Here is a 25,251-nt window from a genome sequence, read left to right on the forward strand (position 1 = left end):
TAGATGGTCAGAGAAAGTTAGCCTGACACTGTTGGACTGAGATTTACTCTGCAAAAATATATTTACAGTTTTCTTCTCATCACTCACTCAGCTCAAGCCATAAGAGGCACATGAGACTATTGCAATGTTGATTTTAATTTAATCTGTTTAGAAGATGATCCAAAGCCCTGTGAAGCCAGTGGATTCTTTTGACTTTGTCTTTCCACTGACATCAGGAGACTTTGGAAGCAATCCCATAACTAGAGTAATGTCTTTTGAAGCACTTTTCCCTGTATTTTAGGAGGTGTTTTATCTGCACAGAGATTTTTATTATAAATTTCTCAGGATTTCTCCCCGATAGAGATGCTTGAGGTTGAATTCTTGTTGTGCCAGATCATGTGTTAAGCTTGCATTTCTGTCATATGGCATATGAACATTAGAAAAACAGGACTTCTAGCTCCCTGTAAGGTCAACAGTGAGATTCCATAGGATTAAGTGGGTGTCGAACCATGTCCATGTTATTTTTTCCTGTTTTTCCAAGTAATTTAAAATTATAAACCACAGTGCAAAGAACTTGAGTTTTTTGAAAGGATCCTTAAGAAATAAAAACCAATGACTAATCTTCATGAAGAGCTGACACTTTAAAATCAGTTTGCCGGTACTTGTCCTTAATTAAGATGAATATCACGGGACTTATCATTCCATCAGCTTTTTTTCGAATTGTGTTTCCTGCTAATACAGTTTTGCATGGCTACATACCAAACCTGACATTTTTATTTTTCAATGCAAATTAAAAATGTTCATAAACTTCCATGTTCTTCAAAGCTTATACATGCAGCTTCTCTTTTTCTCCAGTTCTTGTGCTCTACTGTACTCATAGCTATACACGTACACAGTAAGCAAGTGAACACTTCCCGCTCCATAAACAGACTAGGATTACTAACATAACTGATTTGGATCCTGGGCAGCCAGCTGAATTTCAGCTGGATTATATAAGGGTATTATCTCAGCCCAAGCCTTGAATGCTGTTCCTCTGGGAGAAATTAAACATACAGAAAGCCAAGACAATCTGTGAAATCTGAGAGGAACCACTGTACTCCAAAGGGCCCATTTCTCCCTTTCATTTTTAATACCTTGGTACTAGGACAGTAAGCTTACAGGGAGAAGATAAGCTAGAGAGATCCATCAATATCTGCATAGATCCACAGGTGAACTTTTTAAATGGAAAGATGTTAAACAGCATTAGCAATGGGTGTAAGTGTTCTCAGATAGCTTATTTGTATGTGGAGGAAGATATCCCCATGACTCACTGGAAGAGGCCGTGCCAGGATGCCTGGGCAGATATCTAAGTGTGCTACACACCTATGCAACGTACCACATACCTCAGACCACGTCTCCAGCCTCTGAGCCCACCGCCTGGGTTTCTGCTCTCACACCTCAGATATCTGTCCAGGATTCACCCCAAAGCTCCTCCACAGACATCAGTTCTCTGAGGTCTTCCTTCAAGTTTTCAGCACTTTGTTCTGTCATCCTGACATGACGTATCTAGAGCAAAAAGCATAGGGGGGATCCTGCAGCGTCTTTGAGCTGATGTTACAGATATAAGTCTCAGACCTCTGGTGCTAGGACATAGTCTGGGAAGAATCTGGCCTTAAAGAAAGAGCCAAGAACTACTCTTCTGGTTAGTGCCAAAAACGGGACATTTCTCCTATCCCTTCTGCAGCCCCTGCCAGAAAAATGTATGCCTTTGACAGCAGACATCAAAACACATTTTTCTACATCAAATGCAGACATCTAAAAGTCAGGCAGATATCAAAAAGTCAGGCCAGAGAGCCACTGCAGCCTCATCAGGACCCACTTTTAAAGCCTACCAGTAAAAGCTGTTTTAAATACCAGAAAGCGGGTTACTTAGCAAAAGCGCTCTTCTACAGCAAGCGGAGCCTAGCTCTGCGCTGCGGGCCGGCTCGCTCTCGGCTGCACTGCGCAGGGGCAGAGTGACTGCAGAAATCACTGCGGTTCAGGGCAGGACGCACTTTGCTACATTTGGGGACGCTTGAGGGCATCCCCTTGCACTGGGGCATAGCTCAATAATAAGTGACCGCATTGCCATAACGCTTTGCGTGCAAGGGAGCTGAAATGTCACCTAAAGCTTTGGTGGAAAGCCCCAAGCAAATCCGTCGTGACTTAAGGATAAGCAGGGCCTCCGCAGGCATAATTCAGCGTTGGTCCGCCAAACTGAATGAAGCTGCTTTACGTCAGCTAAGGATCTGGCCCAGAATACGCAACTATGGCATTAGTAGCCACTGAAAATATCTGCCATAACAGAGGCTCAGCCCTGTCGCTAGAACCTGCCATTTAAAGCACTTTTCAACAGGAGTCAGAGCCCCCTCCCAAATTCAGGAATTTCCAACATCTTTGCTCTTTCTCTGTTGATCACCCTCTTCCTCTTCTCTTCCTCTCCCCCTCCCTTCTAACAAGGTATGCATGTGTGTACGGTGTATGCTGTATGCACACATGAAAAATTTCTGTTTTGTTTTCTGTGATGTCTCATGTTATTTTCTGTGCTCTACTGCAGTTCAAGTAACCAAACGGGATATCATCTTTCTTTTGGATGGATCACTCAACGTCGGAAATGCCAACTTCCCCTTTGTGCGTGACTTTGTTGCGACCCTAGTTAACTACCTTGATGTCGGAAGTGACAAAATACGAGTTGGCTTAGTGCAATTTAGCGACACTCCTAAAACTGAGTTCTTTTTGTACTCGTACCAGACCAAATCAGACATAATTCAACGCTTGGGGCAGCTGAGGCCCATGGGGGGGTCAGTGCTGAACACTGGCTCTGCACTGAACTTTGTGCTTTCGAATCACTTCACTGAAGCTGGTGGGAGCAGAATAAATGAACAAGTGCCACAGGTCCTAGTCCTGGTTACAGCAGGGAGCTCTGCTGATCCCTTCCTGCAAGTCTCCAATGACTTAGCTCGGGCCGGAGTGCTGACTTTTGCTGTCGGAGTTAGGAATGCGGATAAGGCAGAGCTTGAACAGATTGCATTTAATCCAAGAATGGTATATTTTATGGATGATTTCAGTTCTCTGGCAGCTTTACCCCAGGAATTAAATAAGCCTATAACAACCTATGTTAGTGGAGGTGTGGAAGAGGTTCCACTCGCCCCAACAGGTAATAACTACCTTCCTTCATGTTGACTGCATTAAGTTAATCTTGTTTCTCTTGACTGTTTGTTCCCGATGTACAGCTTCACATTTGCCCAAGGCCCTGAGTCACTGGAGTGTACAGGACTGTGCTTAACCTAAAACGCGTGGCTTGACACAGTCAGCTGTCACTTTTGCTGAAGTCACTGCTAGCACGCTTGAAAGACAGCGCAATTTAAAGCCCTGTGGTAGGTCAGGATCAGAGTGAGTCTGTGACCACCAGTCACTTATTCCGATGTTCCTTTTCTATTCCCATAACCTGGAATGTCTTCACAACCTGTAAACGCGTTGTCCGTACTAGCTCAGGCACAGAGAGCGGTTGCTTTTGGCCACGAGGAATGAGGAGAAAAGGTTAAAGCAGTGCCAAAGAGCACAGAGGAGCAAAGGTCTAACCAGGTACAAGTGGTCAAATCCTTCTCCAGGGCCACTTTGTAGAGGTGATAGTGTTGGGCTGTCATGGAAGCTGAACTTGACTCCAAAGATACAAAGTTAGTCTCTAACATCAAACTCAAAAACTAAAAGGGGTTAAACTTGCCAACAAACAGGTACTTGCTCACTAATTGTTTTATTGTGGCTATGCGCATATGAAGACAGCCACGATTGTTTAGCACGGAAAGGAGATCGTTAGGACTAATAAGATGTTAAGACATAAAGACTTGGACATTCAATGAAATCACAAGGGCACCAAGCTGAATAGGTAAAAGGGTTTTTCTCCTCCCAAAGTCAGAAGTCATCTCTGCATTTAATTACTTTGTTATGCAACTGAGAGAAGTATTCTAAGAGAATTCAGAAAATGCTCTATGTATGTATGAATTAATGTCTATTCATTATCTGTTGAGCCCCTAAGTGGAGAAGAGAAAAAAAAAAAGCCCTCCACTGGTTTTGCATTGCATGCCTGCATTATCAGCAGAATGTTAAAATGGAAAACTCACTGGCCTATTCTGAAATAACCAATACATGATATGATTGATAGCATGCAATAGGATACAATATGATATACAATATGAGATTCTGGTGTCGGAATTTACTCAGTCTTAGGAGAGGTGTCCGTGCTTTCCTTTCCTCCTTGAATAAGCAAGTCAGAGGTACTGTTTAGTCCTTTAGCCTTTGAACGCTTTGGTAAATGAAAATCACTTGCTTTGCGTATTGACACTCAGCTAATTTTTGGAGAAGTTTCTAGGATATTTAAGAAGAAAAATGTCTTCATATCTTTTCTTCCCCTCTTTTCATTTGTGAATTTATTCTAGAAAGCAAGAAAGATATTTTATTCCTGATTGATGGGTCAGCAAACCTCTTGGGTAGCTTTCCTGCCGTCCGGGACTTTGTGCACAAAGTTATTTCTGACCTGAATGTGGGTCCCGATGCCACACGAATAGCTGTAGCTCAATTCAGTGACACCATCCAAGTCGAATTTGACTTTGCTGAACTCCCGTCTAAGCAAGAAATGCTTCTGAAAGTGAAAAGGATGAAGATAAAAACTGGGAAGCAACTGAACATTGGTGCTGCGCTAGAAGAAGCTATAAGAAGGCTGTTTGTGAAGGAAGCTGGAAGCAGGATTGAAGAAGGGGTTCCTCAGTTTTTGGTGCTACTCGCTGCTGGAAAATCAACCGATGACGTGGAACCACCGTCAGACACGCTGAAGCAAGCTGGAGTTGTGACCTTCGCTATCAAAGCCAAAAATGCAGACCCCGTAGAGCTGGAAAGGATAGTTTATGCCCCGCAATTCATTCTGAATGTTGACTCCCTCCCTAGGATTTCAGAGCTTCAGCCAAACATAGTGAACCTGTTGAAAACTATCCAGCTTCAGCCAACAGGTACAGGGACCCAGGGTTTCTTTGCTTCCCGAAAGGTGGAAACGCATCACTTACATGCCCTGTTCACGTCAGTAAATGTGGCAAGTGGGCCCGGTGATGCTTAAAATGATAACATAGAAACCGTTATTGCACTTGGATTTTTCCCTGGTCAGACTCTGATTCAGCAAAGTGCTGAAGTAGAAACTGAATCTTAAAGATAAGTAATTCTATCAAAGGAAAAAGCCTTTTGTACAGCTGCAAAAGCTGCAGTAGATGCCATTACCCAGTGTGTAAAACATGGTACAAACACGCAGTAACGGAGAGTCTTTGCCCCGGAGGTCTCACGTAAATTTATATGCTTTGCTGGACAAGGGCCAGAAGAAGCAAATTAAGGCTTTTCTCCGTTCCTCTGTCCATTTGGAGAGGAGGGGAGGTGGGACGGAAGGAAGAGAAGCGGATGGGAGCACTGCAGAAGCAGTGTGATTCCACCGCTCAGCATCAGGATTCACTCTCTCTCTATTATTTCTTAGGTGATATGACTGCGGTTTCTACATTTTATGCACCAACCAATAAATTAGATGCTCTTGACTCAGTTACCATTACAAGTTATGATCTACAAATAGATGAATATGGATTAACTAAAGAACATAAAAAAACAAATAGAAGCACACAACCACAATCATAAATTGACGCCGTGGTACTGGAAATTATGTATGTCCAGCTGTGCCTTTTCCCAGAGGCAGCCCTAATTTGACAATTAATCTGTCTCCCAACAGCAGCTGGGGACAAGGAAAAGCATAATATCTTCCACGCCATCTCTCCATAAGAGTTCTGGGCAGATGGACTTAGAATCATAGAAACATAAAAAAGAAATAGGGCTGGAAGTGATCTCAGGTGGCCACCTACTATATACCCATGTCCCCAGTGTATATATAGACAGGATCTACTTGACCAGAGCTGACCAGCATTTGTCTAATCCGTTCTGAAATCTTCCAGCAGAGGAGATTCCCCCAGCCTCCCTAATCAAGGTGGCTCAATTGCTTTATTATCCTTATCAACAGATAGCTTTCCATAACATCAAACCTCTACCTTCTTAGTCACAACTTAAACCTTCTGCTTCTCTTGCAACCCAACAAGGACATGGATCTCAGCTCCCTCCCTTCTTTTGTGCGACTGTTTAAAGATTGCAGGTATATCTCTGCTCAGTCCTCACGTCCCTAGCTGTGCACCCAGCTCTTTCAATCTTTTCTTGGAGGTCCTGTAGGCTTTCTAGAGCTCTCCTCACCCTTGTCTCTTCAACATCAGCACGCTCCAGAGGACCAGAGCATAACAGTGTTGTCCCATGCTCAGTGTCATCTCTTACCCCATCCTTTCTCTGCGGAGCTGCTCCCTCTCCAGTTGGTCCCCTTGTCGTGTTTGTACAGATGGTTATTTCTGCCTAACTAATGCAACTGGTGCTGTTCAACTGCATCCTAGTTTTTTGGCCCATTTCTCCATCTTGTCAAGATAATTTCAAATCTTTATGAGACTGCCAGGAAAGATGATACCAAAGCTTTGCTAAGTAAATGTGTGACAGCTACTGCTTCACTGTTAAAAAGCCACCTGCTTTGTCCCCAGGGGAAATCAGGCTGGCTTGACGTAATTTGCTCTTGACCAGCTTCTCCTGACTGCTACTCATCTTGTTTTCTCCTAGGTGCAAACTGTTCAATAATTTGTGCCCATTTTAATGGTAACGGAACTTTATCTGACTTGTTTATACTCTGTGGCATCTACTTTCCTGCATCATCTTAAAGACAGGCATTACGTTTACTTTCTACCAGTGTTGTACCTCATCCAGCCCGTAAGGTCTCAAACGTAATTGCCAAGAGTCTGGGGAGTGCTACTACTCTCAGTGTCATAGCCTGAAGTCCATCAGGCCCAGATCATTTGAAAATAGCTTATATTTAAATTTAAGTATTCTTAACCTGATCTTTTCCTACAGAAGACAGAAACCATATGCCTCTGTTGCTGGATTAAATTGTGTCAGCCATCTGCTTACTATACTTTCTGTGGGAAGTGGATGCAAAAAAGCCTTAAACATTTTTCCCTTCTTGGCATCGTATATCAAGGGCTTTCACTGTGTAGCAAACCAATTCTATTTTTGGTCATCTTTTTACTACAAAGATATTTACAGAACAAATTCTTGTTTCTGTATACACTTCTTGCTTACAGTATCTCATTTTGTGCCTTTGGCAATTCTGATTTTGTTCATGCTGGCTTTCCATACTAGTGCTTACTAAATTAACACTGTTTACACTTTCATGTGACTCCTCTCATGCTGAGCACCAATGAAGAATTCCTGATTTACACCATTTTTCAGGGGAGCAGCTAGTTTTCCTTAAAGCCTTTCTCCCCCCCTCATGAAATTTTACCTTCCAGTTCTGAGTTTGTTGAAGTCCATCACCTTAAAGCTTTTTTTTTTTTTATATTTCACTTTTCTTCTTAAAGGTCATGAACTTTCCTGGTGATTTTTACTGATGTGCCTCTTACTTTCAGATTTTCGGTTTGCTCTTCCCTCTGGGTAGAATCAAAACTAGGAAATGTTCTAGCCGCTTTCCTCACTCTCTCTATTAAAAGAATTGTTATTAGTATATCCCAAGAGGTTATTAAGAAGCCTGTGTTCTTCTGCATTCCTGTCCCGGCAGACTAGGGGGAGGTTAAAATCCCTTTGACCACCGAGCACTGGAAATGATTCTGCTCAAACAGCTGCATCCACCTATTTTCCTTGGTGTTCCTGGCTAAAGGAGAGCCACCTTATGGGAGCACCCATATGTTCTCCTTCATCCACTACTCAGAGATTTTTGGCAGGACAGCCATCCTCTGCTACTGAGCTTCAGAGCAAGCATATGAAACTGAGATAGGCCAAGTAGTGTCTGCCCCCATTTCTTGCTATCTATGCTTGCTGAATGAGCTATATTAATATTCCAGTCCTATGTGTTATCCCACCAAGTTTCCAACATTCCTCTTAAGTAATAAACTTGATCCAAAGTCTTGCTAGACTCTAATAGCCCTTGTTTATTCCTTATATTTTTAGTAGTCATAACAAGACATTGAAGATTCACTTCAGAGGGACTAATCATCATCTGCTTGTCCCACTGACCCTATTATTAACGAGCCCATGGCACATTTTGGGATACGATTGCTCAGTTCCTGTGTCTGAAAGGCGGTGACATTTTCTGCTTGGGTGAGCCAAAGTTGCACTATTTTATTAGTCAATAGCAGAACTCATCAACATTTTTCAGATCTTTGACATTTCACCTTCTTGGGGCTTTTTTTTTTTTTTAAGGATGTCTGCAATTTTAAAAAAGAAAACTTTGAGTAACTTCACCAAAAAAATAAGTTGTGAACAACATCTAGCATCTTAGAAAAGCATTTCAGCATTTTCACTTGGATATGTTTTTCAGCAAATCCTTATTTTGTCTGGGCACGTGCAGGATTACTTACTTGCGACTTCAGCAATCCTTGAGAAAAGCTTTTTGTTCTCTTTCTTCGTCAGCTCTCTCCAAGCACCCCATCTGGAATAATCATAGGAAGTCCTTTTCTTCAAAAACCCAGTTTTCTCTGGGAGCAAATGACCCCTAATTCACAAGCTCCTGTGGCATTTTCCAAAGCCCCACGGCAGCTTCCCAGCCCCCGTGGGAGCAGACAGCTCAGGGTGGGGAGTGGCACCTGGAGACCCTTTGCGCCCTATTTGCTGTGAGTCTATGGTTCTATGGCTCGGTGGGTAAGACACAGCGCACATTGCACTGTGGTTGCCACCAGCTTCCACCCATCTGCCTCTTCACCAGGGACATCTCATCGCAAAGGAGCCAAACCACCCCAAAACCTTTGCATTCCTTTGGTTCATTTTGTGCAGAGAATGATAATCACTTCAAAAGAGAATCTCACTTATTCCCCCTTCCCCTTAATTGTCTCAAACAGTAGTGGAGAGAGGCGAGAAGAAGGATGTGGTGTTTCTAATCGATGGCTCCGATGGTGTCAGCAGAGGCTTCCCTCTACTGAAGACCTTTGTTCAGAGAGTTATTGAAAGCCTGGATATTGGCCCTGACAAGATCCGTGTTGCCGTCGCGCAGTACAGCAATGTCATAAGACCTGAATTCTTACTCGACGCCTACGAAGACAAAGCAGATCTAATCAACGCCGTTCAGAGGCTGACGGTTATGGGAGGGTCTCCTCTGAACACAGGAGCAGCCCTGGACTATCTCATCAAGAACGTGTTCACGGTGTCGAGCGGGAGCAGGATAGCAGAGGGTGTCCCTCAGTTCCTGATTCTGCTGACTGCTGACCGCTCCCAGGACGACGTGAGGCGGCCCTCGGTGGTCCTGAAGACGAGCGGCACGGTGCCTTTCGGCATTGGAATTGGAAATGCCGACCTCACAGAGCTGCAGACTATTTCCTTCCTCCCAGATTTTGCTATCTCTGTGCCTGACTTCAGCCAGCTGGATTCAGTGCAGCAGGTCGTCTCCAACAGAGTCATCCGACTAACCAAGAAAGAGATAGAGTCACTAGCCCCTGACCTGGTTTTTGCATCACCCAGCCCAGGTGAGATGTTTGTGTCTGCACCGAGAGCCATTGGCAAAATATGATGTTTGCTAACATCATGGTTGCAACACAAACAGAAAGACAAAACTCCAAGTCCAATGTCAATGTATTTTTCAATGCACTTACGGTTGTGAGGAGCTGTGTTAAGCTGAGTTGTCTATAAGCCCAGTCCCACAGTGTGGTCCATGTTGCATCTACATGGAATACCAACAACATGAATGCAAGGACCTTAATCTTATTTTAAGTCAATGGACTATTATATCAGTCTGTACTCTTCTTCCTGAAATGGAATTATTTTATTTTTAAGAAACTACAGGGACACCTTCGCACCACCATAAATCAAGGTCACCTTTCTACTCAGTACCAGCTTCCAGTCAGCGCCACACTAAGACTTTCTGATCTGTCTTATCTCTCCCACTCATTCACTGGGGGAAGAGAAGCTGGAAGTGGGTGTCAGGGAAAGGATCAGATCTCCCATTTCTGGTCTTGCTTTGAGTGAAATCCAACTGGCATATGCCTGTCTTGAAGGGATGAAGCATACCCACCCCAGATCACTCCCGTTGAAGTCCACTATCCTACTTCTGCTCCTTCCCTTCAGAGTCAGACTGCTTTCCCCCAGCACATTTATGAATGGGATGTTCAGCCATAATTAAGGCTCTGACCTGGAACACTGCAGAAAATGTTTTCTTTAGGAAGCAAAGTCATCTCAGAAATAGTAGAAGCTGGGAGAATAACCCCTAGAGGACAAAGCCAAAGCAATGAGTAAAGCATAAGAGGGGTGGTACTGAGTGTAAAACAAGCCAGGGCTGTTTGGCAACCCGTCCTGAGTAAGGAGCAACACCAAGCAACATTTTCCTGGGAGGAAATCCCACTAGGATTTGTTGTGTTGAGTTTCCTCATCTCCCTCCTTGCTTCCCTCTGCTCTGGAAGTTGCTCTGTTCCTGTGCTCCCTAGGGATGTGCCTAGCAGACCGGCCTGGTGCCTGGGTTGAACCCAGAGCTGTCTGCTGGCCCTCAGGAGATATCACAGGGAAAGAAACAGTGAGTGTCCTCCCCACGGTGGGAAGCACGGTCCAGGGATGTAGCTGATGAAGCAGAGCTCTCTGCCTCAGCAGCTTTCAGAGCTTAGAGGCTCTCTATAGGCAGCGTACGGTACATCCCCTGACCGCCGCCTTCTTTTCCACAGCGGGCGTGAAGAGAGATCTCGTGTTCCTCGTCGATGGCTCCCGGTACTCCGCCCAGGAATTCTACCTGATCCGTGATTTAATTGAGAGGATAGTGAACAACCTGGATGTGGGCTTTGACACCACCCGGATTTCAGTGGTCCAGTTCAGCGAGCACCCCCGGGTCGAGTTCCTGCTCAACGCTTACTCCACCAAGGACGAGGTGCAAAGCGCCGTGAGACGGCTGCGGCCGCAGGGGGGCCAGCAGGTGAACGTTGGGGAGGCCCTTGAATTTGTGGCAAAAACCATTTTTACCCGGCCCTCTGGAAGCCGCATAGAGGAGGGCGTCCCTCAGTTTTTGATCGTCCTCTCTTCCCGCAAGTCCGACGACGACTTAGAGTACCCTTCACTCCAAGTCAAACAAGTCGGGGTGGCACCTCTGGTTGTAGCAAGGAATGTGGATCCTGAGGAAATGACCGGGGTTTCCCTTAGTCCTGATTATATATTCCAAATATCTAGCTTCCAAGAATTACCCAGCCTTGAACAGAAGCTGCTGACCCCTATTGAAACCCTCACTGCGGACCAAATCCGACAGCTCCTGGGAGATGTTCCAACCATCCCAGGTAAGGCTCTGTAATTATCATCCGTCTCTACTGTTTTGCAGGTAGATATTGCCAAAATACATAAAATAACTTGCCACTCCTTCTCTCTAAGCAGAGGTTTTCCTCAGTTAAGAGCAGAGGCAGTGCAATTACAGTTTGGTTTTCAGGTCAAAGACTGCAATATTTATAGTTGCATATTCCCATTCTGCAGCTCTCTGGTAAAGAGACACACAAATTTGGGGCAAAATAAAGCTGGAAACATTCGCAAATTCAGAGATGAATGTTGAGGAATAAAATAGATAAGGCCAAGTAATGCATGCTTAGAATTTTAAGCAGGCAATTAACACATGCATGCACACTTACACACAAGCCCTTCTGGGAGATTATCCCCAAAGCACCATGCCTGAAGTTGGCTAAAATATGCTATGCATTTTTATAGCACATGAGAGCAGATAGCATGGAAATTTTGCAGCAAAACTTAAGCAAAGACTTGACACACGTTTCCTCTCTTCTTGCTTTCCTGCAGATATTTCTGGTGATGAAAAGGATATAGTTTTCCTCATTGATAGCTCAGACACTGTTAGGTCTGATGGGCTTGCTCACATTCGGGATTTCATCAGCAGAATCGTTCAGCAGCTCGAAGTTGGGCCAAACAAAGTGCGAATTGGAGTGGTGCAGTTCAGCAATAACGTGTTTCCCGAGTTCTACCTGAAAACCCACAAATCCAAAAATGCTGTCCTGCAAGCCATCCGCCGCTTGAGGTTTAGAGGAGGGTCCCCTGTGAACGCCGGCAAAGCCCTAGACCATGTCGTGAAGAACTACTTCATTAAGTCTGCAGGGAGCAGGATAGAAGATGGAGTGCCCCAGCATCTAGTCGTCTTCCTCGGAGATCGGTCCCAGGATGATGTGAACAGACCTGCTAATGTGATCACCTCAACCAGCATTAAACCCGTGGGTGTAGGGGCAAGGCAGGTAGACAGGGGCCAGCTGCAGGTCATTACCAACGATCCTGGCCGCGTACTTGTAGTACAAGATTTTACAGATCTCCCAACTTTAGAAAAGAGAATCCAAAATATCCTTGAAGAATTCGAAGCACCTACAACAGAAACCCCTGGGATTATAGGACCTGGTAAGACTGCTAATCCTCCTGTAGGCTTTTCTGGCTGGTGCACAGATAATTTGTGTAATGAGTAAATGACTCCATAATAACACCCTTTGAAAGCCAGTTGTTTACTCACATTGCTTTAAAGAACACTTTCAAAAAATGCTGTTGGATGTAGGAAAGAAAGGAATCTAATCTGAAAGGAGGTGAGAATCTCTATCAGAAAAACAAATGTCATGTGAAGTGTAGTAAGTGTACTTTATAAAACCTTTTTTCTTGTGAGAATGTAAAAATCATGAACAACACTGATGGAGCTAAAAATATAGTAGAAAGAAGAGAGGAGCACAATGCTATTTCAGAAAGCACTAAGCATCTTAAATATTATAGATGCTGCAAGCGATTGTTAACTTTTTTTCCATCTTTCCAGGTGCTAAAAAGCAGGCTGACATTGTGTTCTTGCTGGATGGCTCCATCAATTTAGGGAGAGATGGTTTCCAAGAAGTTATCCAGTTTGTGTATTCAGTAGTGGACGCCATTTATGAGGATGGTGACTCTATCCAGGTAGGACTGGCCCAGTACAACTCAGATGTCACCGATGAGTTTTTCCTCAAGGACTACTCCACCAAGCCCCAGATTTTAGATGCCATCAATAAAGTGATCTATAAAGGAGGCCGGGTGGCAAACACTGGTGCAGCCATCAAGCATCTGCAGGCCAAACACTTCGTGAAGGAGGCTGGCAGCAGAATCGATCAGAGGGTGCCTCAGATCGCCTTCGTCATCACAGGAGGGAAGCCTTCGGACGACGGGCAGACCGCGTCCCGGGGAATAGCGCAGAAAGGTGTCAAGGTATTTGCGGTGGGCGTGAGAAACATCGACCTGGAGGAAGTGAGCAAGCTGGCCAGCGAAAGCGCCACAAGTTTCAGAGCAGCGACAGCTCAGGAGCTGTCTGAACTCAACGAGCAAGTTCTGGTTACGCTGGCTGCCGCTATGCGGGAGAAACTGTGCCCAGGAACGACAGATGTTACAAGAGGTAATTGCAATCCTTGAATAACGCACCCAGGTTACTCCCAAGTGCAGTCTTTCAATATCCAACACATTTTGACAGACTCGTCCCACAGTCTGTTTGTAGCTTGCTCTTCTAACTGGCTTATTGCTTGACCTAGCGCCATGGGTTCAGGCCTTCTCCATGACCGCAGCAGTAGGCTGCAAACCTTTGCTACAAGAGCTGCCTGTTTGTGGGCTGTAGCGCATGGAGGACTGTGGCGTACTGGCACCTCAGAGATGCCATCATGATGGAAGTATTTCAGAGAAGACACCCTGTGGCACTGCTTGACAATAATCGCTTCACCTTAAAAGTAGGTAGTCACTAAATTACCTATCATTGACTTGCTATTATCGCACTGGCATGGCTCCTTTAATTGCCTTTTGTGGTCTAAATCTGACTAGATACCTTGCCAGATGTGTAGGCACATGATGCTGATCATTTCATAATGTTGCCAGACCAACTCGTTTAGCACAAAAATGAAGAGTGATGGTCCTTGTTTTGCCTACTGTATTTATAACTAGGCCAATTGGACTTTTTGGCCATTCAGTCTCTGACGTGTGTGATAAGAATGGCAGATCCTGGGTGCCCATTCCATCTTGTTACAGGTGTATGAGAAAAGGCTAGGGCACTCATGGTCATAATTTAAGGCAAAATTGCCTTGGAAGAAGAGCTGTGGCTTTGGCCATTTCGGAAGTCAAAAAAGGGAGAATATGGCAAGTGATTTTATATTGCTGTCAGACCAGAGTCCCCTCAGCTGGTTTAATTTACTGCACCAAGGCAAGTCCTACCCCCCACACACGTGGCTTTGCTTGACCGACCATACCTCAGCCCTGCCTTTGGCTTTTGAGCAGAGACACTCCTGAACCTCTGGAGCAGCAGAGGAAGAGCTGTAGTGACTCTGCACAGAACAGCAGCTCCGAACTAGACAAAAAAATCTGAGCGCAGGGAAAAGAAAAGCACTGCTGGTGGTAACTGCAAATGCCTCCCTAATTCAGGGAAGAGCCCTACCACCCTACAGCTTCAGTATGATTAACATCAAAGAAATGTCCTGGCAATGACACTTGCACTTGGTATGGCTTCTGGATCTGCCCTTTCTGGGTCACTGGGACATTTGAGAGATTGAAATCATGCAGGATCTCTGGCTGTCCTGGACCACTTTCAATCCATTTGTAGTCCGGGTATTGCACAGAAGCAGCCCTGATCTTTGTGGTTGAGTCATCCTCTGCTATTACTGGAGAGGGCCTGTGCGGAGGCTGATGTTTTGTTAGTCTTAGGAAAGGTCTGAGCATCAGATGGGAGCTGTCTCTGAACTATTCGCAGGAGGCCCCGTTTGGAGGTGCAAGCTGGGTTCAGCGTTACCTCTCTACGACGCAGGGCCGAACAGGGCGCAGCCTCGTGAGCTCAGACCAAGCGAGTTCACTGCCTGTATAGCCAGACCCTTTCTGCCTTAATTCCAGGCTGTCCCACATAAACCCTAGCTGTGGCAAAAACGCTTCCCAGGAAGCTGAGATCAATCAACTGGTTCTCACCTCCCACCTCTACCTTTGCGTGACTGGAGGACAGTCACTTAAAACTCTGGCAGAAGGTGCTTGCACACTATAAAATTACAGACGGGCTCTCACGCAGCGCAAAGGAAGGAGCAGTCTTGGCTGCATAATGAAAAAGCAGATTTCTTTTGGACTCGGTTTAGTCAGCTTATCCCAATGCTAAGCAATAGTTGCATGGGGGGAGAGCACAACTTTTCCCAAGCTAGCTGCTTAGCTGTCACTACTGTAATGAAAGGAAGCCTGAGGCAGGACCAGGACCCTATCACACTTGTGTATCGAATGGTGACAGTTCTCAAACCAGAGGGCTTCTAATGTCCAACAGAAAAGTTAGGAAGACAATTATTTAAAAAGCCACTGTTCCACCGCTCAACTCCTCTCTCTCTGCGTTTGCTTTTCAGACTGTGACTTAGATGTGATACTTGGCTTCGATGTCACGGATGTTGGGGCCGGGCAAAATATATTCAATTTCCAGAGAGGGCTGGAGTCCAGAGTAGAGGCCGTGCTGAACCGAATAACCCAGATGCAGAAGATCAGCTGTACGGGTAGCGAGGCACCGACCGTAAGGGTGGCAATCATGGCCCAGGCCCGTGGGGGACCCATCGAGGGGCTGGACTTCTCCGAGTACCAGCCAGAACTGTTTGAGAGGTTCCAAGGCATGCGCACCCGGGGACCCTATTTCCTCACAGCAGACACTCTGAAATCCTACCAGAACAAATTCAGCTCTGCGCCCTCCGGCAGCACCAAGGTAAGTCAGCATTGCCCCCCTTGGCTTTCTCCCTGCCTTTGTAACTTTGCTGCACTGAGCCTAGCTCTCCAGCATAAAGTCAAGGCCATTGGGCCAGCACCATCTGGAAAAGCTGCCTTATCATGCGTTTTAATTCACAAAGTGCTGGTAAATTCATAAGTAAAGCCCTGTCCTTTGGTCGCTTAAGCCCTGCTCCTTTCCTGCACTCCCACAACATTGTCAAGGCACTGTCCTGACAACTGCCAAGCACTGCTGCAGCCCGTGGCCACGAGCACTGTTCGGCTGCACGTGGTTTGCTTTCCAGATTGCGACTGGAAATTGCACTTTACAAGCACACACCTGGATGACACGGCATACATAGATCTGGCAGAGAGATGCAAAAGTTCATAGCCCACAAAGAGCATAACCTGGTCTCACCTCAGGCAAAACGTCCCTCGGAAGAAAGCGTGCTGCGGCAAGACCACCTCCCAAGCCTGAGGACTAGGTCTCTCGCTGGTGCAACTCTGCTGAACCCACGAGAGCTGAGCCAGGCTGCAAGTGACTATGTTTCACAGCTGCTTCACACCGGGCCTTAAATAATTTTCTTTCTCTCTCAGGTGGTAATCCACTTTACTGATGGTGCTGATGATTCAATGGATCAGCTGGAGGCTGCTTCGGCTGCTTTGCATAGAGAAGGTATTTTTTTAACTGAGCTAGCAAGTGATTACGGTCCATGCTAACATGCAGCCCATGTTACCACTCACCATTTCTAATGAATCAGTCACCTTTAGACAGCAGTGAATAAAGAGTTCAATAAATTAGCAGTGAATTCTACATCTATTTGCTCTTCTTAATCACCTTCCTGGCTATTTAGTTACCTGCCGGCACTTAAGCATGCGTGTAATGTGCAAAGGGAGGGATGGGCAGAGACAGACACGCCGTGATCCCAAGCCTCTCGCCTCATTCAGTTCAGTTAACACTTGCACACGTACATGTGCCAAGGCAAGCATTCCCGGGGGACATTAGGAGACAACCCTGTGTGATGGAAACCATAGGCCTTATCCCTTTAGACTGTCCAAAAACCTCCTTGGGCATTGCAGAAATGGCCCAGCAAGGACCAAAGGCAACACGTCAGGTCAAAAACAAGCTGTCAAAGGATGAGGTTTCCAACAGAAAGTGGTCAGGCACTGCCGACAGGGCCCCTTCTTGATCGAACATGCTTCATTGGCAATCGCGGAGGCAGAGGATGACCCACCGTTGTGTAACGGTGCGCGAGCTCGGCACAGCACCCTGCCCTGACGCCCTGACCCAGCGCCTTCTCTTTCACCCCCTTCAGGTGTCAACGCACTTGTCTTTGTCGGCCTGGACCGAGTGAAAAATTTCGATGAAGTGATGCGCTTGGAGTTCGGACGGGGTTTCACCTACAACAGGCCTCTCAGGGTTAACCTGCTGGACTTGGATTTCGAGTTGGCAGAACAGCTCGTAAGTAACTTGGCACAGGCACCGTTGCCTTGTAACGCTGGAGAAGAGCCAGCGGCTGGATCTTCTGCTGGTCTAAACCAGGCGCAGTTTTACACCCACTTGGCTCTGGCCCTCTCCTGTCCCTCATCCTGTGAGCGCTTTTACAGATGCCACGACGAATAAAGTTAAGAGCTAATCATGGCACGTTCTCCTCTCATAATACCCTCGAAGAAGCCCCGCTCCAGCAGAGATTACGGTACATTAAGTGTGATGCGATTAGGTCGAGTGGGATAGGAGAGGAGGCGCCAAAAACTGCCCTGCCAAAAAGCCAGTCCTCTGCCTATATTTATACTGTTGTTTTTTTAACCTTACTGCAAGCCTGTGGCTAATATGCAGTCATGCTGTGTTAAACCTCTTGCAGAAGCACAGCTTTCTAGGTTTCTTTCCCTGCGTCGAGACAGTGCCTATTTTCAGACACACTTTTGATGGCTGAAGGAGCTTGCCTTTTTTCCAGGCTGAAGCTCGGATTTTCTTCCCTCCCGTGAATGTAGTCTCTCTAGAGTTCTTTGAATTAATTTACTATTATTCCTGGTATGTCCAGTTCCTCCCAACTTCACATCTGCCACCAGTATTGCTCACCTTCTTTTCCAGAAGGTTAATAAATCCATTAAACAAGATTAGGCTTAACCACTGAGCCCCGTGGTAATCTTGCTGGGCACTTTTCTTTATATCAGAGTGCAGTCATGCCGCTTAGTAGCAAACTTTGCTTTTTGGGATAAGAGCTAGTCTTCAGCCCATTCCCAAACAATTCAGTTGACTAGGAAAATCCTTCCAAAATGTAAATGTGCAAAGCTGGCAGGAAACATTTGCAGCCAGCAATGTACTTGGCAAAGAAAATGTTTTTTTTTCTTTCTAGTGGATGATGCAAAACCAAGCTGTGATTTCTCTGAATCCATATCTTTTTCTTTTCTTTTGGGATATGCTCACAAATTGTTCTCAGCCTGTGGGTTGGTGGTGAGCTACTCGCTGCAAAGATTTTCTCTTGGCATATTCCAAAGTCTAGACTTGTTTCTTCAGAGATGAGGTTGTTCTCTTTGGTGACAGGTGCTGTTTTAGGGACCGATCTCCTGTAAGGTCCTTCTCCAACTTCTGCTCTACTCGATTCCCATTTTAACCCTTGCCTCTGATGTCTATATGCAAAAGATAATGTTGATTTGTTTTCCCTAGCCATGCAACTTAATCTGTCTGACAACACGTATGTCCCTGGACAGCTGTCACGGCTGTTCCCAGGTGGAGAGAGACCCCAAAATGTTTGCCGGACTGACATTACCTTGGGCACAGGCGCTCTCGCACGGACCCTGAGGGCTAGCAGGATTTCTGGTGCTGGGGCTCTGCCAGGTTTCTAACACGTTCCCGTCGTGCCATTTGTGTTTCTTTGCAGGACAACATCGCAGAACGGACGTGCTGTGGGGTCCCATGCAAATGCTCTGGGCAGCGGGGAGACAGGGGGGTGCCGGGCCCCATCGGGCCGAAGGTGAGTCACGGCATCGGGTGAGGTCGTATCTGAACCGTGGGTCTCTGCACGAAGCCTGGCCGGCCACGGCGGTGATGGACGGGTCGTCTTTTTTCCAAAAAGAAGTTAGCTGAGGCACTGCCCCTCCCCTGGTGTTTTTCCAGTCTAATTTAAGATGTGACAAGAAGAGGAGAGGGATGAGTGGCGGGAAGCAGATGGTTAAGGGTCTTGTGAAATAACCCGGGGAAGCCCAAGGGAGGCTGTTTCTTTCAGTGACTGACTTACGTAGATGACCAAGAAACTGTTCCGGGCAAATCCAGGGAAATCTTGAAAGTCACTTTAGTGGGAGATCATTGGATTATGAAAGGAAATGAAAAATCCTCTGTGCTGTCTTCCAGGGTGCTACAGGTGACATTGGCTACGGAGGCTATCCTGGTGACGAAGGAGGACCGGTGAGTGATTGCCTCTGCTCTGCTTGAAGTGCACAGTACTGCTCAAATTAGGCACCTAACCATATCACTATGGTATTGAGGGGCTCTTCTGTTGAATATTTTCTGCTGGGGACATGGGGAAGGACTAGATGAGAGAGCAAACAGGACTTTATTCTGTCCCCTCTCACCTCATGTCCTGAGTTGCTGGTCCAGTTCCCAGCTGCTCCTGCGGAGATGGGCGGTAAGGAGCTCCCTCAGAGCTGCAGAGGGCCTGGTGAGGGGCAATAATTCCCATTTTTCAAGGTGATCCAGCTCTATGCTGTTCCTGCAAGGCAGGTGGGAATGTTTGCAGCTAGTTCCAGTCCCCTTGGAGCAGGACACGGCGAGCATGATCACGAACAGCATAAAATCCCTGATTTCATTAAAGCAGTAGCCTACTCCAGAGGTATCAGTATCGAATGCAGCAGAAAAGAAACTCAAGTTACTCCAAAGATCGGACCAAGAAGGGGTGTTTCTATCAGTCACAGCGGCAGACAACACGAGTCCCATGACTTCTTATGAGCACTGCTTCATCCAAATTCTTACTTCATGAAATACTACATCACCTCTGGAATAAACAGCTCCCCATGCCTCAGGCCCAGAAGGTGAAACGGGGGCCACGGGGCTGGCTTTGTTCTTTGCTTTTACAATATCAGGGGCAGGGGCCAAATGCTGCCGTCAGATACTACATGCAATGCAATGTTTTCCTGGGGATTTAAGGTCAGGCTTGGATTAGAGCTCTGTGTACAGCTCCGAGGGCTGCTTGTCATTTTTTTAAAGGAGAAATTTAAAAGCTGTTTCATAGTTGAGGACCTAGACTTAATTTGGCAAGAGCGTTTCAGTGACGAAGACTTAAGAGTTGGCCTCTGCACGACAGAGGCAAGAGATGGTGGGGATACTCCTAAAGCCATGGTCAGGTCTTAACTTTACAAAGCCTGATGCTCCATTTAATCACATTGCACAGTGCTTGCATTGCGTGTGGCACCAACAAGCCACCTCCCAAGCTTGCAGGTACATACAGCTAGCCAGAAAAACGTGTGTAGTGGGCAAACCTTGACTGTTGCACTTTTCCTTCCACATGACAGGGCGAGCGTGGGCCGCCGGGTGTCAACGGCACGCAGGGTTTCCAGGGATGCCCCGGGCAGAGAGGAACAAAGGTACGTTTGTAAGGAGCCTGCAGAGAGCAGACCCAGAGTCCAGCTGGTGGGAACCCGCTGAGGCCAATTCCCGTCGCGTCAGGATCTCGCGCAGCAGCCCCAGTGTCTCCTTGAGTGGCCAAACACCAATGCTTTCAGCTTACAGCACGGCGTTAGCGTAGCATTGCTCTGAGGAGCAAAAGGACAGCCTGGTGATGTCAGGCAATGACCCATCTGCAGACAGGACTACGTTTTTTTGCAGTCTGCCTCTAGAGGAAAGATGTGAGAAGAGCTGTATTTTCTTAACACCAAAAAGTGGCACGTGCACAGCTTGGCCCAGGGCTGGGATGGTGCGTGGGAGGAACCTGCTATTGAGAAGGAGGCAGAAGAGTGAGAACATGTCTGCTTCTTTAAAGACAGACCTTGAGCAATAGTTCGGAACAGCAGCAGCACTACAAGCCAGAAGAAGTGGCCAAGCTTACTGGGGGAAATATTCAGAGACATTAGGGTAATCTTTCCTACCTTTTCTCTGACCACTGGATTCTCTGGCAGGGAGCAGAGGATTACACAGACCAAACCCGTTCGTTGTAGCTGGGCTGCTGAGTCTCTTTAAAAAGCTGTTCAGTCTTGGACAAAGTGTCTGAGCCTCTGTGCTGCCCGTAGGACCTGGGTTCATTTAAGAAGGGGCACAGGGAGTCAGAAAATTGAATGCTAATGTAAGTAAATTAGTTGTGGAGAAAGAATTGAGGCTTAGGAGTAAGCTATTTCATTGGATCAGCCAGCTAAAATACAAGTCCAGTCTCGACTCTGGGTCTGCCACCAAGCACAGCCCCTCTTCCCCCAACACTTCCCGCAGCAATGAGTTGGGCAAAAGTAGAGTAACCTCCTTTTCTGATCTCTTTAGGGGTCTCGTGGATTCCCAGGAGAGAAGGTATGGAGCTATTTTCTAAAGCCGCAGCCGTGAGCGGGACGGTGTGAATGCATCCATATTCCCCCCCCCATTCTCCTTTCCCTCAGTGAACACTTCACCACTTGCACCTTGCTTCTTCTCTTCTGCAGGGTGAACTAGGAGAAATGGGTCTGGATGGCATTGATGGAGAAGAGGTCAGTCATTTTAATTGCTCTTCTTTCTTTATAACGAGATGCTTCAAAGCAGCAGAAGTTCCTCTAACGCATTTTTTCTTTTGTAGGGAGACAAAGGTTTGCCAGGCTCCTCTGGAGAGAAGGGATACATTGGCAGGAGGGTAGGTTTTATCACATTAGCTGTTACAAAGGGCTTGGCGGGTGGTTAAAGGGTGGATTTGAGCTAGTGGAGGGTGGGGAAAGCCTGGCACAGTTGCGGGGTAGGATTGCAGTGCGTCCCTTGGGGCTGTTCCCGCGGGATGGGGACCTCGGCCAAGCAGGTCGCAGCAGAGAGGCTCTCTGCACGTCCCTCTCGCTAACCCTCTGTGTTTTGCCATAGGGCGATAAGGGAGTTAAAGGCGAAGGAGGAGAACGAGGCGACCGTGGGCTCCGCGGAGATCCGGTAAATACGGCTTAGGCATCTTTGCATCTTCTACCCGCTCTCTGCCAGTCCCAGGGGTCTTCTGCAAGAGGGAGAGCTTGCGTTCCTCGGGCACACCAAATGCCGCTTGACTAAGGGCAACAGCGACAGCCTGTGTAGCCCGCGGCCCAGGTGCTGCTGTCAAGGGTAATAAGGCACGGGGGGTTATTCTCCAGTGCTGTGGAATGAGACATAGACATTTCTCACTTGAAATGTTGTGTCTGTAGGAAAACACCAATATTACATCTAATTCAGTAAAAAAAGGAGAAAAAACAGAAAAGAAATGTTGGTTCTGAGCTATCATGGAATAGTTTATGATGTCCGACTTTCATGTCCCACTAACACAGATGTTTTTCATTGCTCTATTGCTTTCAGGGAGATTCAGGAGCTGATAATACTCAACGGGGATCCAGAGGCCAAAAGGGTGAAATTGGACCAATGGTAAAGTTTCTTTGTTGTCTTTTGCTGTTTTTTGTTTTTACAGTAAGACAGAACAAAGCAAGTAAGAAGAAAGGATGCTGCCAAAAAGGTGCAAGTTTCTCAAACTCATCGTGCATTTTCAGATGGAACAGTTTTCCACTGGAAAATGTTGTTATATTGCAATCAAAACTTTCCCTGGGAAAAGCTCAATTTGGGTGATGTTTTGTGTAAAAGGCCTATTTTTTATTTACAAAACCTTTTTGGAGATTGTTGTTAAAAACAACTTTATGCTTAGAAATTAACTTCATGTGCTATTACAAATCAGGACTGAAAAATTGAGAACTGTGTACACTGTCAAATCTGAATGCCCTGCTTGACCTGAAACCTTTCAAAAAAACACACATCCCTTGGAAAATTTCAGAACTCATTTTCATTTCAGTTCAGAATAAAAATACATCTTAAAATATCAGAAGGCATTTCCCGAGGAATGGAAATGTCAGCTTGAACTAGCCCAAACACTTGATGCAAAGTCTCCGTCAGCTGTTAGAACGGTTTCCATCAATACTAGAATGCTGAATAGTTTGTGTAAAAGTGTGAAAGGATCCATTTTTTCAGACCTGAACCTGGTTTCCCAGTGCCTGCTTATTGCAGGGCTCTCACCTGCGTTTTTGCACTTCCCTTAGGGAGAACCTGGAGATGCTGGGGCAAACGGGCAAGACGGTGGAGTTGGGAGGCAGGTGAGTTTCCAGGCCTGAAGTGAGAGGGGGCCAAGTTTAGTTTACACCACCCAAGGATCTGTTCCTTACCTTTGCAAAAATCTCATTCCTAAACAGTAATCCTTTCCCTTTTGCCTTTCCACAAGTGATAAAAAACAAAACAAAACTTAAAATGAAAAGGCCTGGTGGCTTTCTATGATTTTCATACTTTTAAGGTCTAATCCCGATTTTATTCACACCAGAGAAACTCTACCGATAACAGTGAAGCTACACCTCATTTACTCTGGCATATAAGGCAGCTGTGGTTGTCTGGTAGTATGTCAAAAAAGAAACTGGAGCTGGCATAGCTGGGATATTTGAACCCCTGGGGATGTGATCCCTGCTGCTCTGCTTCCGCCTGTCTCCCAGGAGTACGTGGCCAAGGCGTTTGCGGGGACCGTGCATAAAACAGTGGCAAAACACATGCTCCCACACATGTGAGCAAGCAGCTTGTCTTTCAGGAGAGGTGGGGGGATGCAAGGAAGAAGTAAATGTGCAAAAGTTTGTTTTACTTGTGAAAGCTGGCTATTCTGCACAAGGTGGAGTGTGCGTTTCTCTCTCCCTATTCCACCTTCAGTAGTTTAAACTATTTAAATTTTAACTTTTGAATGAAGAGAAGTAGAGATACGCTGATCTAAGGGCAACAGAGAAATGCATGTGCTTACTCGTATGTGCCTTGCCTCACGAGTCTCGTCATTTCTTCGTTCACAGGGTATGGCAGGACGAAGGGGACCGATAGGAATTAAAGTAAGTGTTTGGTGCCCGGTACTGTAACTGGAGCCCCTAGCAATGCACCCTGAGCTCCCGTGGTGCCACAGGCCGAGGCAGCCAGAGAGCTCAGAGGATGTGCCAAGAGGAAAGACATACGGGTTTTGCGTCTTCCTTTCTGCCTTGTCTTTCCTCCGAATTTCCCTCCACCTCCGCAAGCTCATCTCCCTCCCACTGTTGCGAAATTGGGCTGGCGGCAGCCGCCCCTGACAGGGCTGGATTAAGGTTTCTCAACCACACGGGCAATATTGTCAGGCCTCTTCCACGTCCTGGTTGAGAGGACGTCTGGATCAGTCCTGCATATGCTACCAGGACGCAGTGCTCAGTGCAAAACCAGACATTCCCTGTGCATGGGATTGTCTGTCCTCAGCAGTGTTCCCTGGGTCAGATTCTTCTCTGTGTGCTGCTAGAATAGCATGAACCAAAACATAAAGGAGATTTATGTCCATCGATTACAGGAGGCAAATTAACCCACCAGTTCTGTACTCGTTCTCTGCTGTAACCCCATTCTACAAAAAAAATAAAATTGTTCTTCTCTCCTAAATAACTGTAAAGCAACTTTCCATGCCCTGAAGTCTCCTTACTGCTCCCATGGTCTGGACCACGTCACCCCACGCTAATCCGCCTCGTGTACTGTTTTGCACTTGCAGGGTACCAAAGGCTCACTCGGTCAAGCAGGGCCGGCTGGAGAACAAGGCATGAGAGGGCCACAGGTCAGTGAATCTGCAGGCTGGAGAAGGCAAAACGTACTCTGTGAAGCTGCTAGGTTATGCCATCAGAGCCGCGTACTGCATCGCAGGCAGCGGTCCTCCAGGACCTGGCTATGCCGGAGCGTGCTGCAGCCTGGCTGCGCTGCCCCGGCACGTGAGCCTGCCGTTGCGTTCACACCATGCAAGGTGTGACGTGCTCGAGAATCACCTCTCGGGGGTGGTAGCTTTTGCCTTCCCCTGTGACCTCTTAGAAGATGCAGCTCTGCCGGTGTCCGTTCGGACTTGACGCAGTCTCTCTTTTCTCCCCGTACAGGGTCCTCCTGGTCAGCTTGGCACGCCAGGCCTGAGAGGAGAGCAGGGAGTTCCTGGGCCCAGGGTAAATCCTTCTGCTTGTTCTCAGTCAGCGACCGAAAGCTACTCGGCAAGAAAATCTCGCTGAGCCTAATTAAGATGCAGTCAAAGTGTCGTCCCATTTCCCCATCTAGGGCTCCAACACTTGTTTCGCACTCCCTTAACAACACACTCTTCCAGTGTGATTCTCCTCTCAGCTTACGCTAAAGATTTCCTGGCCAAGAGTGACAGAAAAGAGGGAACTGAAAGCAGCCACAAAAGGGTCAGGACTTGAGGGTTTGGCCCATTATGGTTTGTGATGTTTCAAAATGAATTAACATCACAGGTGGTCAGCAGGGCACTTCTCAGTGACATTTCAACCTTTCAGGCCACAGCACAACCA

The 25,251-nt window shown here is 46.6% G+C and overlaps 1 protein-coding gene across 15 annotated transcripts in view; it reads left to right on the forward strand.

The window, feature by feature from the left end:
- COL6A3 (collagen type VI alpha 3 chain) overlaps window positions 1-25,251 on the forward strand; it is a 67,303-nt gene that overhangs the window by 21,005 nt on the left and 21,047 nt on the right. For 9 of the 15 annotated variants that reach the window (XM_064515386.1, XM_064515387.1, XM_064515388.1 and 6 more), the window contains 21 exons: window positions 2,555-3,154; window positions 4,434-5,000; window positions 8,940-9,560; window positions 10,746-11,345; window positions 11,851-12,453; window positions 12,854-13,456; window positions 15,417-15,763; window positions 16,360-16,438; window positions 17,079-17,224; window positions 18,645-18,737; window positions 19,115-19,168; window positions 20,272-20,343; window positions 21,227-21,253; window positions 21,382-21,426; window positions 21,513-21,566; window positions 21,785-21,847; window positions 22,241-22,306; window positions 22,969-23,022; window positions 23,752-23,787; window positions 24,459-24,521; window positions 24,832-24,894. In XM_064515386.1, the coding sequence (XP_064371456.1) occupies window positions 2,555-3,154; window positions 4,434-5,000; window positions 8,940-9,560; window positions 10,746-11,345; window positions 11,851-12,453; window positions 12,854-13,456; window positions 15,417-15,763; window positions 16,360-16,438; window positions 17,079-17,224; window positions 18,645-18,737; window positions 19,115-19,168; window positions 20,272-20,343; window positions 21,227-21,253; window positions 21,382-21,426; window positions 21,513-21,566; window positions 21,785-21,847; window positions 22,241-22,306; window positions 22,969-23,022; window positions 23,752-23,787; window positions 24,459-24,521; window positions 24,832-24,894 (4,856 nt within the window). The remainder of the gene's footprint in view (window positions 1-2,554; window positions 3,155-4,433; window positions 5,001-8,939; window positions 9,561-10,745; window positions 11,346-11,850; window positions 12,454-12,853; window positions 13,457-15,416; window positions 15,764-16,359; window positions 16,439-17,078; window positions 17,225-18,644; window positions 18,738-19,114; window positions 19,169-20,271; window positions 20,344-21,226; window positions 21,254-21,381; window positions 21,427-21,512; window positions 21,567-21,784; window positions 21,848-22,240; window positions 22,307-22,968; window positions 23,023-23,751; window positions 23,788-24,458; window positions 24,522-24,831; window positions 24,895-25,251) is intronic. The other 6 variants (XM_064515393.1, XM_064515399.1, XM_064515392.1 and 3 more) reach the window with 5 other exon arrangements.

Source organism: Dromaius novaehollandiae, chromosome 7, assembly GCF_036370855.1.
Source record: "Dromaius novaehollandiae isolate bDroNov1 chromosome 7, bDroNov1.hap1, whole genome shotgun sequence".
NCBI lineage: Eukaryota > Metazoa > Chordata > Aves > Casuariiformes > Dromaiidae > Dromaius > Dromaius novaehollandiae.